At 38.8% G+C, this 14,792-nt stretch overlaps 1 protein-coding gene across 6 annotated transcripts in view; it reads left to right on the forward strand.

The window, feature by feature from the left end:
* Window positions 1–14,792, forward strand: part of ARNT2 (aryl hydrocarbon receptor nuclear translocator 2) — a 129,497-nt gene that overhangs the window by 17,254 nt on the left and 97,451 nt on the right. For all 6 annotated transcript variants that reach the window (XM_067555706.1, XM_067555708.1, XM_067555709.1 and 3 more), the window contains exon 2: window positions 14,236–14,347. In XM_067555706.1, the coding sequence (XP_067411807.1) occupies window positions 14,236–14,347 (112 nt within the window). The remainder of the gene's footprint in view (window positions 1–14,235; window positions 14,348–14,792) is intronic.

The following is a 14,792-nucleotide window of genomic DNA, read 5'->3' on the forward strand; positions in this document are numbered from 1 at the left end:
TTCCAGTTATCCTCTTTTCCTGTTTCTCTCTCTCTCTCGCCCTCCTTCCCTGTCTCTCTCTCACCCCTTCCTCCTCTCAAATCTATGGCAAAAATTTTGGCACGACGCTTTATATTCCCCAGCATTGGCATGCCACTCAAAGCCTCCTAGCTTTGGCCAACATCACCTCTAGCCCAGGTACATACTTGAGTTGTGCACCCCTGGTGTAAAGGTGGTAACCCTACCCACACTAGATCTGACACGTGTCATATCACAGTCTTATATACTCAGCCGTTCTTCCAACATATGGCTCACATTAGTCTGTTAATATAAAATCCTGTGAGTGTTGGGGTGTTTTTGAGTGTTGGGGTACTTATTAAAATTTTCAGAAGTTAGGGGGTACTTGCTTCTTAAAAGGTTGAGAAAGGTATAGGAAGCCTAAGATCTCCCTGACACAGTGTAGGAAGCTGATCCCTGGTATCAAAAAAGTTGAGAAACACTGCACTAGTGCAGTCAGTAAAATATTGTTTAATGATACAGTAATTTTTTTAATACAATAGACCCTGGTTAACTAAGCGTGCACACTGATACCCTAAATATATTGATCATTAAGTATTTGATAAACCCAGCGTGGTATTTTGATTGAAACTTAAAAGTTATGCATCCATACAGCAACATACTTGTTTTATTATGCAGATTCAATAAATAAGTTACAAAATCATTTGAAAGATGCAAGTAATTTCCAAGGAGTAATTTAAATGGTAAATTTAGTCTTTTTTGCTTGATCAGTTGCAAGTGGATTATGATTTCATCAGAACTATATGTTCAGTTCTTTGATGAATTGTTTGCAATTGGTTTAGCTTTATGGATTACCAATATTTTTTCTGACTTTCGCTATTCATTATTTCTACTCTGTTATAATTGATAAAATAAATCACATGATATCGTTTGGTTCCCAAAATGAATTAGTAAGCAAGCAAAATTTAAAATTTGGTTACTGGTGTCTTGTCATAGTTTGTTAAAATCAGTCCTAGTCAACATTTTAAGTAAATTTACTATTCATTAACTTTAATTCATTGTCTATTTACTACTTTTCACTATGCTTTATGAAGTTAATAGAATTGAGAGCACTCAGCACCTCTTGGAATGGGATGTTTTGTCATCTTACTATGATTTAAATTTTGGAACAGCACTGAATAATATTGGTCTGACTTCTTTTTTCTTTATAGCACCATAAATAGTCTAAAGACAGCTGTAAAATAATTCCTGGAAACTGACAGCTGAGTCTGTTGTGTGAAAAATATAGCCCTGGATTCAAATGATCAAAAATTGACTTTTGGTAGAGATCTAAATCAACTTCTGTTGACCAAAGTAATTAATGCTGACTGAGATGAAAAGTTAAAGGTCAGATTTGATGATGGTATGCTGAAATTAAAAGTGAAGTATTCATTTTTAATAAACAATTTAAAGGTGGATGGATTAAAAAAAGTCTAATTGTGAATAATAAAGTGTTGAACAATTATTATTTATTTATCACAAAGCCCAAAAGTTTGCTAGACATCCTCCCAAATGCATTAAAAGACACAGTCTCCCAGAAGAGCCTACAGGTAATTTCAAACATGATATAATAGGGTGGAGGGATGGAACAAGACAGTAAGGTGGGGTTTGGAGAAGGACAAGTAATTACAGCAATCAAGACTGGAGACAGAGGGCCTACATGAGAGTTTTTTGCTATCTAGACAAAAAATGTCAGATCGTAGAAATGTTGTGGCAGGATTTGGGCACAGTCTGGATCTCAGCAAAGTACAGTAAAATAATCTTTTTTTTTTTTCCACATTGAGACTGTGAACTCCATTACACAAGTATAAATCCAGAGTAACTCTATTGAGGCTGTTTGTGTACTGGTGGAACAGAGATAAGAATCTTGCCCATCATTTTCAAGTAATAAATAGTGATGGTCTTTGGACTCTGTGTAATTTTTTAAAATTGAATGCAATATTATTATGTTTAGTTTTCGCATATTCTTGTGTTACAATTTCCACTTTACCTCCTGCTGTTTTGCTGTATTACATCTACTAAGTGTTCCATTTTAAAAAGGAAAACACATTTCCTGTACGTGAATTCCTGGTGCAATGCCAACCAAAACAAATTAATGAAAATGTTAAATGATGAATTAATGGACTGAGCACAATCTATCTTTGGGAAAATTGAAGACGATTCATTACACTTCCTTAGTTTTCCTCTTTGTGCTTATTTGCACAATTTGGGTTTTTGTTATGTTGCTTCAGTTTGTATGTTAATGGGTAAAGTCATGACATATAAAATTGAGATTCTATGGTGATGGCCCTGCATACATGATGGAACAATCCTATATTGCATTTGTTAGTTCTAATAGAGCATGTAAAATTTACCAAAAATAATTATTGGAGGAACTTTGTCTTCTGGCTCTTGCACACAACTTGTAATTATGCAGTTATTTTAAGCACATTCAAAATATCATTGGGGGAGGGGAGAATGATAATTTCTTTTAAACGGAAATGTTGCATTGTGTGGGGAGCCTAAACTTTTTGCAACGGAACATCACTTGATTTAATACTTTACAGTGTGATTAATACCCATATTAAACGGGGAATAATTGATCAAATGATCTTGAATGTCTAAACAACAAAACGAGGACAAATTAAGGTGGAAAATATACATCCCATTGTACTTATGTATGGTAATATATTCTGTGATATGTGCTGACCTGGGACCAGATCCTTAGCTAGTGTAAATTGTCATAGCTCTATTAACTTCAGTTGAGTTATGACACTTTACACAAGCTAAGGAACGGCCCCTGTAGTTTAAAGATTCTATCAATTCCAGGGACAGATTTTCAAAGCCAACTTTGCAGCCTCTCTGCAAATTGGCCAGTGAATTGCACATGAAACCCTGACTTGAGAATGCAGATTGGGTCGTTAGCTATGTGACTACCTGATTTGCACATGCAGTTGCCCATTTGTGAGTGTGTGTTAACGTGAGTGAGACTGAGCCTGAATATTTTATACTCAAGCTATGTCTTCACTGCAGAGCTAACCTGGGCTCTTATTCAGTTGTTGCCCTTAATTCTGTTCCCATCCTCACAAGCACTGTGGTCCACATTCAGTGCAGCTTTTAACCCAAGCTCCTTGGCCTATCCTGGGAGTGGGGATATATGCTAAAGCCTGGGTGCTGCTTTTACTTGGGCTGGTAACCTGCTCGCTTTGCAGTGAGGACACAGGGTAGCCCATTTGAGTGCTGATAGTCCTCCAATACCTTTCCTCAACCGCCTCTCTGTGTGTAGAAAGACAGACCCGTCCTCCCACAATTCACTGGAAAAGAATCATAGAGGCTCATCTTATCTCAGTGCTAAGAACCATGGGATGTGCCCCCATAAGGCCCACACATGGGGGAGTGCAGCATCAGTGAGGACACAGTAACTTGAGTAGAGCTTTGCAGAGTGGTTTGCTCACACCTGGGCTAAGCTCACCCAAGTGCTCAGACCCTGATGCTGATCACCCGAGATAATTCTGCATACCGTCGGTCTTAATTCTGAGTTTTATTTTGTTTCCTTGGAGAATGGGGACAGTCCTTCAGAAAGCTGCACTAAATCTGGGTCACAGTTTTTGTGTGTGGATGGGAGCATAGTTAAGGTAAACAATTGAATTAGCTCTGCAGTGAAGACACACCTTGAGTGTCAAATATTCAGGCACAGTCTCACTCATGTTGGCTTACACTCACAAAAGGGCGACTGTCAATAACACTAAAGATTCTTCTTTATCCTTTTGTCCTTCGAACAATTGAAGTCCAAGCAAATTCTCTCTTAACCCTGAGGGTGGGACATGGCATGTTGGAATTTGTCTGCTGGAGCATGATACAAGAAGTGCCTCCTTTCCCTAGCTAGAAGCTGTTAGTATGCTAAGAAGAGAGGGATGAAAAAACCGGGAACGAGGAGAAAAGCATGGGAATAAGAGAAGAGACGAAGGTGAATCAGCGATGAAGGTGGGGAAGCAGGTGCACATGGGTGCTGGTGCCTACATATTTGTGCACCCATTTTTTATGCAATAAAGTTGAATTTTTAGCCTTTAATCATCACAGATATGTTGGGGATGAACATAGGGAGTTTAAAATCCAGAAGACAGCCCCCCCCAAACTGTGATTTATTCTTTTGAAAAACTCCAAGATTTTTAGGACAATATCATGTTTATTTTGGTGAAGGTGAGTGAGGGGGTTCTGACTCATGATTTTTAAACTCCTGGCATTGGCAGTACTGATCCGCTTCTTTGGTTGGCAACTTCCCCAGTTTACTCAGGTGTTTCTCACTCATCAGCTGGAAAAAGAAACCACCCTCCCATTTCACATAGTCAACAGCACTGATGACTGTTACCATGGGCTGAATCAAACAGTCACTGCAAAATGTCTGGCCAGGTTTGCACTTGAGCATTTTTGGCAGCATAACCTATTCCAGGTTCCCAAGTGAAGTAAGCTATGCTGTTAGAAGCACTTTTATGCTGGTGTAACTGTGTCTGCGGTAGGGCTTTTGCTGAGACAGCAGTATCACCAAAAATCACACACACAACCAATGTTCCCATATTGATAAGTTTTTAATATAGACCCAGCCGTGGATGATGTAGTTTTGAAAACCTTGGACTATTAATATAGTTAAAGCAAAAATTTAGAAATATTTCCCAGTTTAGAAAAGAGATCTATTTTGCACAGTGTGCAAAAGTGGTACATTTGGAGAAACCTACCACATGCTCATTTACGAGCGCAAGTCACTATTGCATAGACAAGGGATGCATTTTAGGGCCAAATTTTGGAGGGAAAAGAGGCACAGGCTGTATACAAAAATGTATGTGCAATTGTAGAAATATTGTGAGCTAATGTTAATGTAGAATTACACATGGACCCATTTTATTTAAAAGTTTGGCAGCTAATTTCTCAGTTTAAATCTACAAATACCTTTTCTATAAATGCACTAAAAATAATTAATTTCCTTTGGACAGTGTGGTAAAGTGTATATTAAGTGTTAGATAATTATTTTTTGTTTTTGATAATCTAACTCCCTCTGTTGATAATGCTAACTCCCTCTGTCTTTACAAAGTAAAGCAGTTTCTTATCTAAAATTGCTGTTTCATAAGTGAAGTTTGTGTTTTTCATTATAGAGCTTGGCTCTAATACATTGTTTATTTAGTATCCTATAACTTTCTACAGTAGTAAGCGTCTATTGAGCCAGGTTTTGCCCTTGGATACATATTCATAACACTCACTGAAGTCAGTTAGAATTGCATATTCCTATCCAAGATCAAAAATTGGCACATAAATAGCTTCATGCTTTAATAATGCAGGTTTTGTTTTTAATTTTAAAAGTAGTAGTTCATATCCACGCCTCAAGAATGTAGTATCCTTTCACTTGATAGGTTACCATTATAGGCCAAGATTTTCAAAAGTGACTAGTGATTTTTGGGTACCACCATTTTTCGGTGTCCAGCTTGACACCCTTAAGGCCCCTGATTTTCAAAAGGTGCTGAGCACCTGCCCTCTGAAAATCAGGCCTCATTAAGATGTCTCAAGTTGAATACCCAAAAATTGAGGTACCCCAAAAAAACAGCCAAAGCTCTTTGAGGCAGGGACTCTTTGCTATCTCCTAATGCTACTGAAGTACTGCTAATGATCCCCAGCTGTCCTGCACTCTTATTAAGGGCCCAGGACTGCACATACTACCATACATGCTGTAGACCAGATCCATTAAGAATCACATACTTACTTCGGTGGTTTTACATTTTTCAGGTATAACTAACATTCACCTGTGAATCCTAAAGCTCTTACTTTAAAAAAAACCTCAACTATCCATTTAATAATTGTATATAATATAATGTCATATTATGCACAATAGGATAACAGGAGAAGCTCCATAAAGTACCATGCTTTTTGCTGGAATGAAAAATGTAACAAAATAGTGTCCATATTATATATTTTGATTTTTAAAAAGATTTATTAACTATTTTCCAGAATCTATGTGGTTAATATAGAAAATGTTAGTAATTTTGCTGCAAATAAATTGATCAGTATGCAAGATGGTGGTTGCTAGCTGAATCATGGTCCACAGTTAAGGTAAACAGATCTGTGATGACATTTTCTGAGCAGAATACCAATGCAGTTGCATTTCTTCCCAGCTGTTTCTGATGTTTCTCATATGCGGATAACATTTCTTTCAAGAAGGTTTTGGTCACAGGAAAGAAATTCTTCTCTCAAGGTGGGATTTATTATATTTGATATGATATGATATGATATTTGATATGATTTGATTTGATATGATTGCGCTGAGTTAAGAGCATTTAAAGGTTATCGCTTCTTTTGCATATCCTATGTAACGGTTAAATTTTTCCAATCTGTTGTCTATTTAACCTATCTGTTAATGGAATGTATGCATAATAATATTAATAAGTTGTAAAATAGTTGTATTATTTTTCATTTGTACTGCTGTGTGGAATTTCTCTGGGTTTTTTCTTTCTCTATAATTAACATGCCAAAGTGATGTGACTAAATTTACAATTAGATTTTATTGTAGGTGTTGTTTTTTATGAAATATTCTTCATGGTGGCTGTGTTTTCTCCTGGTGAGTTCTGAATTCACAAATATGATTTTATTTTGTTCTTATATATGCCTGTATTAGGTTGTAAAACCCCTTTGTGATCGGTTAGTGGTTGTATAGCTTAATTCTTCATGACTTGGAAAACTGTACTTGTCCATTACCTAAAGAAGTTTTTAGAATCTGCCTTTGTAGAACATCTAAAACATGTTTATCAGTTTCAGTTCAAGGGACAGGACACGTTCTTAATTTTGTGTGTTAACCTTAGATTAAGATTTGCTCTGAGATGGCTGACATTTCAGTCAGTTTGTGGACTGGCAGTCAAATCTGTAACATTTATATTTATAAACTAGAATCTCTCAGGTTTAGTCATGCACTGATATTTAGTTCTAATATAACATGTTACAATAAATTGTGATGGATAGAAACACTGTAAGGAGCATCCTCAGTGGTCCCTAATATTTAATAGCAAATGTAGCACTTGTCTCTCAAGGTTTGAAAGTTGAAGAGCTCCAAAGCCCATTGAAGTCAGTGGAAGGATTGCTATTGACTTCAGTGGGCTTTGGATCAGGGCCAGTGTTATCTATGCAGGTCATGTGTGTCTTGGGCTGGAGCAAAGACTGTGTAATACACTGACTGAAAGTAATGTTGGATAGTGGCCATTCTAGATGGGAGAGAGAGTGTCCCTTTGGGAATTTCAGAGCATCACAAAAAGCAGAGGTTTCTGATTGCAGTAGCAGAATCTCCTCTTCAGCTGGATGATGCAAATTGTAAATATGTGCAGCTGGTCAGCTGTGCTTCTCTGAAGTCTGTCTGTCTAAAAGCCATAAGCATGTCTTGTACTAGAGCTGAGCTAAAGTTTCAGAATTCAAATCCAGATCTGCAGTTTGAATACTCGGAAGCGTGGGGGATGTTTGAATTTGAGGTTTTGGTCCAGGGGCCCATCTCTGGTAAGTAACATTCTAATTAAAAAGAAAAGAAAATCAGTGTTTCCCCCTTACAGTCCAATCCAGTCATCTTGCTGCAATAAAATCGCTGAGGCTTAAGCTCTCAGTTGTTGTACTGGAAGATAGCACACTAGATCATTCTCAGCAGTACAAAGAATTTAAATGGGTTGTTGTAAAAATCGCATACATATATTTACAAATCTATTTAGTAAATAACAGATCTCAAACTTTATTATGAAAGCTGGGACAAATATGAAACTTCTTTTATTTGGAGCTGGAATTTATCAATACTTTAAAAAACAACATATATTTTGTAAAACGTTCTTCATTTCAAAAGATCCCAGAGCACTTTGGCGTGACCAGTGTGCAACACCAAAGAAATACTGAACAGCCATATTCCATTGGTAGGGGAGGGGCAGAAAAGATGCCTTCAGCATCTATTCTAGATACAGAATCACAAGGCTGATTCTGTCACTTTTACTCACACTGAATAGTATCATTCTTCTTGACTTCATGGGAGTGCTCATGGAGTGATGTATAACTCAGTATGAGTATGGGTGGCAGGATCAGGCTCATGGATGACAGTGATAGAAGAGAACTATTAGGCCATCTAATCTGTCACTGGAGATTATTCTTTACAAAATGAGTGTTTTCTTGAATCCTAATTTTAAGGCATCTGGATACTTTTTTGGGCTGATTTTTTTATTACTTTACCTTTTGTACCCTGTTAATGAAATACCCTGTGAATTTTCTTTTTTGTGATTAATTTTATTTATTTTCATAAAGAAACAAACAGTAAAAAGTACAAAAAGGTAAATGTCTTGCAGCTTGTATATGTTACCAAATACTGCACATTTCACAGGATATCTAATAACGTGTGCAGTTATGCAACTTGAGAAAGCTGCAGGAGCAGACAGCACAAAATCAGACAATATTACACAGACATAACATGGGAAGATGAGGTCACAATTTAAAAAAGAGACTTAGTGGTAATAAATAGGCAGAAAAGGAAAGGAGGGGACTGAAGGGGGTGAAAAGAGGGAGGGGAAACGTGGAAAGGGCAGGCGGAAGGGATTATTTGAGCTATCTCAGCATTCTTTATCCACATGTATCCAGAAACTGGATCCCAATTTCTGCTGAAGTCATATAATTGCTCTCTGCGACAGTAAGCTATTCACTCTCTTGCTGCTAACTCACCAGGTCCGAATACCACTGCTCTATTCTGGGTGGGAAGCCTATTCTTCCATTTTTGTAACCCTGTGAATTTGCAATGCAAAAGCAAATGTCTTACCTTTAAAAACAATTTACAACTGAGAAACTGTTTTTTAAAGCTGTTTAAAGTATTTGCAAAGGTATTTTTCGCTCTAGTGTATCCACAGTGTTAGGCAGCTTTCAAGGTCGGATTCAATGTACATATTTCACTTTGACCATTACTCCCTATGTACATACTTTAAATAAATGTTGTGTGTGCTAGATATGCCTTATTTCTGTTGGCAAAAGAAGTATTCCCATCCTAGGAAAGAGACCAGCTCATTTCTTAATACTGTGACGGGGCCAGCCCTGATCGCTATAGGAGGGTGCTTTTGTTGAACTCATGCAGTTGTTGACCTAGGAACCCTTTTGATGATCAAGTTAGGGGTATCCCGTATCAATAAATGGGGAATTATACTTCTAGTTTGACATACAATTTTTACTGACAAGCCAGCACCTGTGCCCTTAAAGGAAGTGGGTGCTGGGAGGCATATATATCAGTCCTAGGCTTACCAAATCCCTGTCCCTGAGTAACACATCCAGGGTTACTCCAGGTTAATTGGGCCACCTGAAGCCAATTAAGGAACTTGCCACAGCCTGTAAAAGTCTCTGTTTCAGGCAGGCAGGGGCAGCTGAGAGGGAGTTGAATGGAGGAGTAGAGCAGAGTAGAGCAGAGCTGCTACAAGGCTTGGAGCTAGTATGGGGAAGCCGGCCCCAAAAGCCTGAAGGAGGACCACAAGCAGGGGGGGCTGTGGACAGGCGACCCAGGGAAGGTAGTAGATCATGGATTAAGCTGTTTGAGGCTACTCTTCGCAGGGTCCTTGGGTCGGGGCCTGGGGTAGAGGGCGGGACTGGGCCTTCCGCCCCTGCTCCCACCCAGCCACATCACCAGCATAGCCGAAGGGAGCGCAGACCCATTGGGCCAAACAGGCCCACCTCGCCACACTACACATTGCTGATGAAATACTTCTCTTTGCGTCACCAGTAACAACTGTGTATGTGGCTGTGTACACGTCTGAGAACTTTATCTTTCTGGCATTGTTTGACAAGTACCACACATCAAGCACTTCCATTTCACAACCAGCATTAACACTGCCCATGCACTTTCAGGTCTGATTTGATTCAGATCTCCATTATACCAAAATAACTCAGTTTACCTCCATGGAGCTGCTCCACGTTTATACTGCTGTAATTTGGATCGCTGACAGGTGTCCCTTTTTCTGCTGTCCCTCCTTCTCACAGCAGAGGGCTCCCTGTAGCAGTATTTCTTATGGCCTGTTTGCCAGGTTACTTCTATTCTGTATTTGTAGGTCTCCCTTAGTATAGTACCGTGTAGACATCTCCAAGCCTTTTAGCTTAGTCTCTCGTGCCCTTCAGTGCCAGCAGGTCCAGCTTCAGAGAAAGCAGACTGTCCAGTCACATTTTCCTTGTGGCTGTGGCTTCCACAGACGACCACCTCGTTCTGTGAGGCAGCATGTTCCTGTCCTCTCTGCTTCTCTGATCCATCCAACTTCTAATCACCCTGCTTCATGTGGAGCCCTAGGACCTGCTTTTTAGCATATGAAGGAGATATGAATATTGAGGCTCTGATACTGCATGGTGACTGTTGGCAAGTGGGTGTGGAGATAATTACTTCTGAGGAAAAGTTCAAATCTGAACCAGTTACCGAGTCAGACTCCCTGGAATCTATAATATATAGGTTGCTGGCTGCCTCCTGTATGGAGTTTCCACACAGTCAGAATTTGGAGTGCATATTTTTGGGGAGATCTATGTAGCAATGTAGCCTTTGCTCCCCAGGATACTGCAGACATGATGCCCCCTTGTCAGATGTGTTAACCCTAGAGGTTCCCCTGTGCAGTAATGATACTGTCATTAGGTAGTGAATGCTCCCTTCAGAGGGGTGTGTGTTATCTCAGTCATGGCCCTTAGAATTGCTACCCTCTCTGCATTTCTTACACAGCTGGATAGTTAGACCTCACTCTCCTCCAGGATTCGATAGCTGCAGAACTCGCCATGGGTTTTTAGGGCCGGAACTGAGTATTGCTTTAAGATAACTTATTTTCAGAAATAGTGGTTTAGCTTTTATGTTTTAGTGCATTTGTGTGCATAAAATATATGTTTACATGTATATTGTTAAATAGGCTGATATGCTCATTAATATATAGAGCATGTCATAGGCATTAGATGCCACAGAATATATCTGTCTTATGATACGGTAGGCACGTCTCTTTTAAATCCTTGAATGCATTTTTGAAGCATGTTGTTTTAAGTTCTCTGCTCTGTTGCTACTTGGTTGAAAAGGCATTCAGCTAATAAAATAAATGTGCTAGAAGACATTCCTAACAGCAGTGAACAGAAACAATGAGACTGAAAATGTGCATTATTGTGTAATGGATTTTTATAAAATGTCAGGAATGAAGTGCTCTCCAGATATGAAAGAAAATGTTTAAAAACAGTGAGTTTCTGCTTCCCTGTCACACTTTTTTTTGTGCTAAGATGTTGGGGAAAATAACAGGATTTCTAGACTAATTTGCTCTCTGTTAATAAATTTTCATAGGCTCAGATTCTTCTGTGTTTTAGGGTTGATTTATGTCATGTCCCTCAAACTGGTGTCGGCTGCCGGGGGAGATTCATCTCTGTTTAAAGGGGGTCTATTTGTGGAGTGGGAGCAGCATAACAGCCTTCCTTATGCTCACTTCTGTAGAAGCCCCTTGTTATAGGATTTCAACTACCCACCTCTAGAGGTACTCTGACGTTTTTCGTTCTGTTATGGAACATCGTGGATATGGCACTAATGAAAAATGAGAACAACCCTCAATCCCTGTTCTCCAAAGCAATAAACTTCCACTAAAAATCTTAGAAATGGTGCTACAGCAATGCATGGATGGACCAAGTGACCAAAGATGCCTTTGCCACCCTGATGTGTGGTTCTAAATGATATTTTTTTAAATACAAATTTTAAAATATTGGAATTAATATTTAATGTTGAAGTTTGGAGTAGAATGCATTTGGAGTTGGTAATGAGCTGCTGTGTGTGTATGTGAAAGAGAACACACTTTTTCTTACCCAGTCTCTTTTTTTCTCTTGGTGTGTGCTCACTCTCACCACTACATTCCTCTCCATCCTTCCAGAAGCTCCAGCCTACCAAGTCTTTTGGGAGAGGGGAAGAGTAATAAATTGGTTGGTGTATCTCAGTTACATGCTACAGCAAATGGTCTGTGAAAAATCTATGCTTTAGAAGGAGAGAGAATTTTCATTTCTTAAATCATTTATAGTGATTCCACAAAGACATATACTTAACCTATGATATAGAAAAAAAATACACTATAGAAAAACAGAATAATGTATTTCATTCTGAAGTATAATAAAATGTTTCCCATCCAATTGCTGTCTGTGGATAATAAAAAGGCCTCTAAATTCTGTCATCTCAACACATTTTACTAAGGTAAGTGTCGATATCCCCATTTTACAGATTCGAAAAGCGTGGCACGGAGGTCGGATTAGCCCAAGGTCACGCACAGAGGCACTGATAGAGATAGGAATAAGGATCTAGATGTAAACTTTCTTCAGGAAATGTCTGTCTTCCTGTAATTTTGTATAGCACCTTGCACGTTGGGACACTGATTCTGATCAGGGTCTCTAAATGCTACCAGAATGTAAAGAACATCTCCTGAGGCCCAATTTTCTGCTCTAACGACTAGACTCATGGCTGCCCACAATTACCAGTATATAGGTTTTTCATACTGCATTTGAATATATTTTAAAATTTTGGCTTGCCTAATCTGGGTAAATTATGCACCATCACTTAATTCATTTCAGTAGTTTTGCATTAACCAAAAACTTCTGCAAGGAAGCTTAGGTGTTGTGAAAGACTGGTAGGGTTCATTGGCATCTCTTGTGCGGTAGGGAGCAAAAGTTGGGCTGTTATCCAAATAACAAATATCACAATCTTTTTCAGGGGATAAGGCAAGAAGCCACATTTATTGTGAATACAGAAATTTGGTAAATAGCATCAATAATGTAAATACCAGGACAACAGTATCAACATTGTATCAATATCAATATTGTGCTTTACATAGTGATTACAAATACAGAGATTCTTGTTAATAAAGTGTACTTCACTGACACATGTTTCAATTGGTACTTTCATTCACACTCGTACACACAGACAGAGAGACAGACAAACATACATAGGGGTCTCACAGATGTTATAGTTACCAGCCTCTTGGTGCTTGTGGTAGTCACTGGCCAGGTGACTGTAGCACGAGGATGAGGAGCAAGGTTCTGCCGATGCGCATTGGTACTCCTGGATGATGTGGTGATGTAGACCTGAACCTCCAGCCTTCATCTTTCTGTCCCATTTTATAGGAAAAAAGATCCCATGTAAGTCTATGCATCTGCATTTGGTGTGATCCTTAATCACCCACATTGTTGCAAACCTGATCAGATTTTGTTCTTTGACATGGGCTGACTCCAAAGTTATCAGGGTGGACTCCTCTTCGTCCAGTTGAGTGGTAAAAGTTACTATCTTTGCTCCTTTCTTCCTCCCTCAAACGTTTGAGGTGAGGCTGGTGTTTTCTTCATCATGTTTCGACGTCCCTTACTTAGACCAATTGTTCAATAACTCTCCCTGTCTACACCCACCTCAATTGCTCAGCCATTCACACTCCAATCACTCAGTGCAAACTCCTAACTGAAGAACTTACATGTCTTTTAAAGCAAACATTATTTCTTTTTTGACTTACGCACATATAAAATAGGATTTTTACAAATATTCTGAAAGTGGGTAAAATCAACAGATAAAGTTGTCAGTGGAGTGGTTTTACAAATAATTTTAAAACAGGTAGAATTATTCAAAGTAAAGACTTGAATTGTTACTAAATAATATGATTTGGAACCATGTCAAACTGGAGTGTAGGACTTACAGAGAATAGCTTTAGACAAAAATCTGGGATCCCTGGTTCCTATGATATGCAGTAAAAGAATATTTTAAAAAGACTGAAGTGAACATTTCAAAGGGTAGAACAATAAGAGTCAGTTGAGGTGTTAGCTTTTGATTAAAGGTACAGTGTATCAGGCTAAAGTGCCTCTTGGTAGGAAGGGGTGGGGGTGTTTGTGGCTCTGTTCTTTCATGTATTTCATAAAAGCAGGATTGGGCCAACACAGCGAGCTAATAGGTAAATGAAATACAGAGCTTTCTGTGTGCTGTGATTGTCTCTCTCCAACTGCACTCAGGGTGGTCTTTGACAAAACTGAAGTTATTGCATGAGTGTAGTGAATTTGCCATAATTCGTATAGTCCTTAAACTACAAAGGATGGATTTGTCTTCATTTAAAAATAAAAGGAAGATCTCTCTGCACCAATAGTTTTTAAAAGTGCCTTCTGTACATCATTATCACTGGCTGCAGCTTTCATAGCGGATAACCTGATTTTTATTCTGTATCACAGAAATGGCTTCCGATATTCCTGGATCGGTGACATTGCCGGTTGCACCGATGGCAACGGGACAGGTGAGAATGGCAGGATCCATGCCTGCTAGAGGAGGAAAGAGGCGTTCTGGGTAAGTTATTTCATTTTCTCAGAGGTGAAACTGAAAACTGTTTGCATTCATAAGTTAAATGCGTACATGTACTGACCTGTGGCACAACACTGGCTACTTGTGTTTCGGTTTTCTTTTCACCATGTATAATGATGAATGTTGTTGTAAGACTGAACTTGCCGGTGTGTGTGTGTATTTTGTTTAGCGGTGGGCAAGTTATGGTGGAGTTACAGACTGGCTAAACATCCAAAATTCAGGAATCTGGTCCTGAAACCATTAATCATATAAAACTTGCTCAGATGAAAAATCCCATTGAGACCAATGGGTTTACTCATGTGAATAAGCGGAGCAAAGTGTGATTCTGATCGTGTATGCAAACTTATCCAAACTTATTCAGTCTGAAAATTGGGCTTGGAATCTCACAACTACACATTTTCTACTTAAATTTTCAGTATAGTATTACCAT

Source organism: Emydura macquarii, unplaced genomic scaffold (assembly GCF_026122565.2).
Source record: "Emydura macquarii macquarii isolate MOO-44397 ecotype Brisbane River unplaced genomic scaffold, CSIRO-AGI_Emac_v2 contig_1644, whole genome shotgun sequence".
Taxonomy (NCBI): domain Eukaryota; kingdom Metazoa; phylum Chordata; order Testudines; family Chelidae; genus Emydura; species Emydura macquarii.